Source organism: Misgurnus anguillicaudatus, chromosome 3 (genome assembly GCF_027580225.2).
Source record: "Misgurnus anguillicaudatus chromosome 3, ASM2758022v2, whole genome shotgun sequence".
In the NCBI taxonomy this organism is placed as follows: domain Eukaryota; kingdom Metazoa; phylum Chordata; class Actinopteri; order Cypriniformes; family Cobitidae; genus Misgurnus; species Misgurnus anguillicaudatus.
In genome coordinates, this window is record NC_073339.2 from 998,088 (window position 1) to 1,002,293 (window position 4,206).

The 4,206-nt window shown below is 35.7% G+C and overlaps 1 protein-coding gene across 1 annotated transcript; it reads left to right on the forward strand.

The window, feature by feature from the left end:
* Nucleotides 1-1,045: 1,045 nt before the first annotated feature.
* On the forward strand, nucleotides 1,046-3,733 carry LOC129445319 (uncharacterized). Its single transcript, XM_055206514.2, has 2 exons — nucleotides 1,046-1,607; nucleotides 2,301-3,733. Exons 1-2 carry the CDS (start codon nucleotides 1,187-1,189, stop codon nucleotides 3,572-3,574), a joined length of 1,695 nt encoding a protein of 564 aa, XP_055062489.2. The 5' UTR covers nucleotides 1,046-1,186; the 3' UTR covers nucleotides 3,575-3,733.
* The last annotated feature ends 473 nt before the right edge of the window (nucleotides 3,734-4,206 follow it).

Genomic DNA, 4,206 nt, shown 5'->3' on the forward strand with positions numbered 1-4,206 from the left:
AGTGTGTATGTGAAGTTTTAGCTCAAAATAACGTATCATTTATTATAGCATGTTAAAATTGACACTTTGTAGGTGTGAGCAATAATGTGGTGTTTTTCGGTGTCCTTATGTCCTCTTAAATGCAAATGAGCTGATTATAATGCAAACACTGATCACCATAATGGTGTTTATTTCTCTCTCTCTCTCTCTCTCTCTCTCTCTCTCTCTGAATGGACACAGATTCCCTTTTCTTTTAGGAGCCATGTTTGTCTGTGTCAATTGCTAGACTGTGATCACTGAGTCTGTATTTGGATTCGTCATTCATCTCTAACAGTGGAGAGATATTCTGACTTAGTGCCCAATAACATTTTTGTTTACTTTGGTTTTTACTTTCATTACCCCAATGATTCAAATACTGTATGAAGTTTGTGTGCCTTCAGTAGTGCTGATCTGGAGTTTCAGAGCCAGGTGTGACTGGTTTTAGGTCTCTTTTCTTGGGTTTTAAGGGCTTCATACTGAAGTGTTTTGGGGGAACTTGAGTTTAAGTGTGACCAGAATTTAAGGGAGCGTTTTTGAATGTGTATTATCTGCCTAATTCAGCCCTGCATGCATTAGTAGGTGTTCTGAACTCTCAAAATATTTCTACAGAATTCAGCATACAGGGATTCAACTGGATGTTTGTCTCATTTGGAGTAATCTGTTGTGGCATTGTGGACCCCAAATCTCACAAACATATAGAGCTATGGGCAATATAACACTATCAAATATTTGTCACCAGACTGTAACAGGAATGTCTGTTTTTTTATTTGCCTTTGATAGCGTCACGTTTTCTAGAAGTACAATTATATGAATTATATCACTTAAACATAGTGCAACAAAAACAACAAAAAGTCTGATGTCACCTTTTAAACTAAAATCATGAGCCTGAGTTTGCTTTAATTTGTTTTCAATTGATTCTAAAATTATCATTGTGACAGCCTTTACCACACCACGAAGAAACATCAACCTTATTGTGTAATAAATGAAGAGTGTCTTCTCTCTCCAGTACAGCAGGAGGCGCTCTGCAGCTCTTTACTCCACATATAAACCCACTAAAGAAAGAAAGAAAGAGCTCGCGTGTGATGTGTTTGTGTATCCTCAGTGTTTTTCTCTCTTGAATGTTTTATTGAGTGTAAACAGAGTCTTGTCTCTGTGTATTTTAGTGTTGATGATGGATGTGATGTGCTGTAAATCAGGAACTGATCAGGACTTACAGGATGATGAATCTACTGATCAAACCTCCACAGAGTCTCTGGATTCTGTCTGTAACGCTGGAGAACAGCAGCAGATCCTGCAGACCAAACTCAACATGTGTTCAGTCAAACTCATCGACTGCACGAACCTCATGATGAAGATCAAAACTGAACCTACAGAAATAAAAACTGAACCCACAGAAATAAAAACTGAACCTACAGAAATAAAAACTGAACCTACAGAAATAAAAACTGAACCTACAGAAATAAAAACTGAACCTACAGAAATAAAAACTGAACCTACAGAAATAAAAACTGAACTGACAGAAGTAAAAACTGAACCTATAGAAGAGGAAGATCACACTGATGATGATAATGATGATTTTATTCCTTCAGGTATGTCGTTTAATCATTTGTTGTTTGGTTTCTGTTTGCAGATTATACTTTTACGGGCATTTCCAGATTGCATGCAACCATTGAAATAATGTTAAAACGGTTGATTTGTCAAAGGTAATTGCATTGAATCAAAATCATGTTTGTGCTCTCCATTAATTGAAAAAGATTTTAATTTTTTTTTTTTAATTGCGTGTTTGCTTTAGTTGGGCCCGCAACTCTTGTGTTTTAATGTTAAAGGAAAACACCACTGTTTTCCAATATTTTACTATGTTCTTACCTCAACTTGAAGATGAATTAATACATACCTTTTTACAATGTGTGCACTTTTAATCTTTGTACAGCGCTTCTTGAATATGTTTGCATTTAGCCTAGCCCCATTCATTCCCATGGTTCCAAACTAAAGTTTTATTTGTGCCCCCATACTTACTGTTATAACTACTCATGTAACAATGTTTAAATAGAAAAAGATGGAAGAGTTTGGAGGCTTCTAATGTTGTACTCGCACTATCCAAAACAAACAGCACTCGGCCGAAGTGTCAGTTAGCTGGATGATTGTCACCATTGTTGAAGTTTGTTGAGTGATGATGTCAAAGTTTGTCAGAATATTTGTAAAAAAAACTGAATCTTAATTCAACCTTTTGTTTTCTGTGTTTGCAGTTTGTGTAAATCTAAGTAAAAGATTTTTTTTTCCAGATGAGAAAATTGATTCATGTTGTAATGGTGAAATACAGTCCTCAACATCAAAAAAAGGATGGACAGCACAAACTTTTCCTTGCACAACCGGTGGAGAGACATTGAGCTCACAGAGACATTTAGAGAAATATGAGAGAAAACACACAAAACAAGAACTGTGCACCAGATCTGAGATCAGCTTTACTACCTTACAAGAGAAGAAACTTCATTCAGAAGATCACAAAGAGACGAAGAAGCAGTTTCACTGTCAGCAGTGTGGGAAGGATTTTGTTGTCTTATATCAGCTGAAACGTCACATGAGGACACACACTGATGAAAAGTCTTTCCACTGCACTGAATGTGGCCATTACTTCAGCACAAAAGGACATCTTGTTGCTCATCAGAGAATTCACACAGGAGAAAAACCATACGAGTGTCCTCACTGTGAGACGAGATTCTCACAAAAACATCAACTGAAGGCACATGTGCTTTTACACACCAATGAGAGACCGTATCTGTGCAGTGAGTGTGGGAAAACCTTTAGGCATTCAGGTTCATTAAAAAAACACCAGAATACTCACTCTGAAGAGAAACTCTTTCAATGTTCACACTGTGATAAACATTTTAGTTTTAAATCTAGTCTTAAAGTCCATGAGAGAGTTCACACTGGAGAGAAACCTCATCACTGTAATGTTTGTGAGAAGAGTTTTAATCAACGTGATGATTTAGTGAGACATCAGAGAACTCATACAGGTGAAAAACCTTACAAATGCTCTCAGTGTGAGAAGACGTTTACTCAGTCAAGTCACTTAAAAGTACACGAGAGACTTCATACTGGAGAGAAACCTTACGTCTGCTCCATCTGCGGGAAGACCTTCCTTAAACAAGCTTCTTTCAGACTTCATCAAAGAGTTCACACTGGAGAGAAACCTCATGACCGCTCGATCAGTGGAAAGAGCTTCTCACATTTATCTCATGAGAGGGTTCACACTGGAGAGAAACCTCATCACTGTAATGTTTGTGGGAAGAGTTTTAATCAACATTACAGTTTAGTATTACATCAAAGAATTCATACAGGTGAAAAACCTTACAAATGCTCTCATTGTGAGAAGACGTTTGCTCGATCATGGAACTTAAAACTCCATGAGAGAGTTCACGCTGGAAAGAAACCTTACGTCTGTTCTCAGTGTGGAAAAAGCTTCACTAATCAAATTTCTTTCAGCTATCATGAGAGAGTTCACACTGGAGACAAACAAACCTTACGTCTGCTCTCAATCTGTAGAGAAATTCGCTAATGTAGGACTTTTAAAGACACATCAGAAAAAAACATTCTGAAGAATAAACTGATCTGTAAAATAAGCTTTGTCACCCTTTTTACCCAATAACTATCAGTTTATATATCAATTATTATTTGTATTTCATTTTATTCTTTTCATTAAAGGAACAGTATGGAGGATTGTGGCCAAAACTGGTACTGCAATCACACAACTGGTGGCCAATACACAACATGACAACATAAACATCAGTTAAGGGCTGCAACTCCACCTTTTAAATGACAATATTCTGTTTTCCAGACCACTGTTGTCAGTGATATAAGTATTTTAAATGAAAATGATTTCTTAATGTCTAATGACATATCAGGGCCATTTTATGATTAATTGATATACATTTCTTACATACTGTTCCTTTAATTAATTTTAGGATTTACTAATAGGCTACATGTTTTTTTTTTATTTTTAATCAAAGTTGAAACCGTTAACATTAGTTAATGCACCTTGAACTAACATGAAAAACTGTACTGACATAAACAAAAATAAAAAAATGCTGAAAACTATGCTCATTGTTTTTTTATGTTATATAATGAATTTCTTAATGTTAACAATGTAAAGTATTACAAAAATTTGTATTTCATATTATTCAGTGCAAA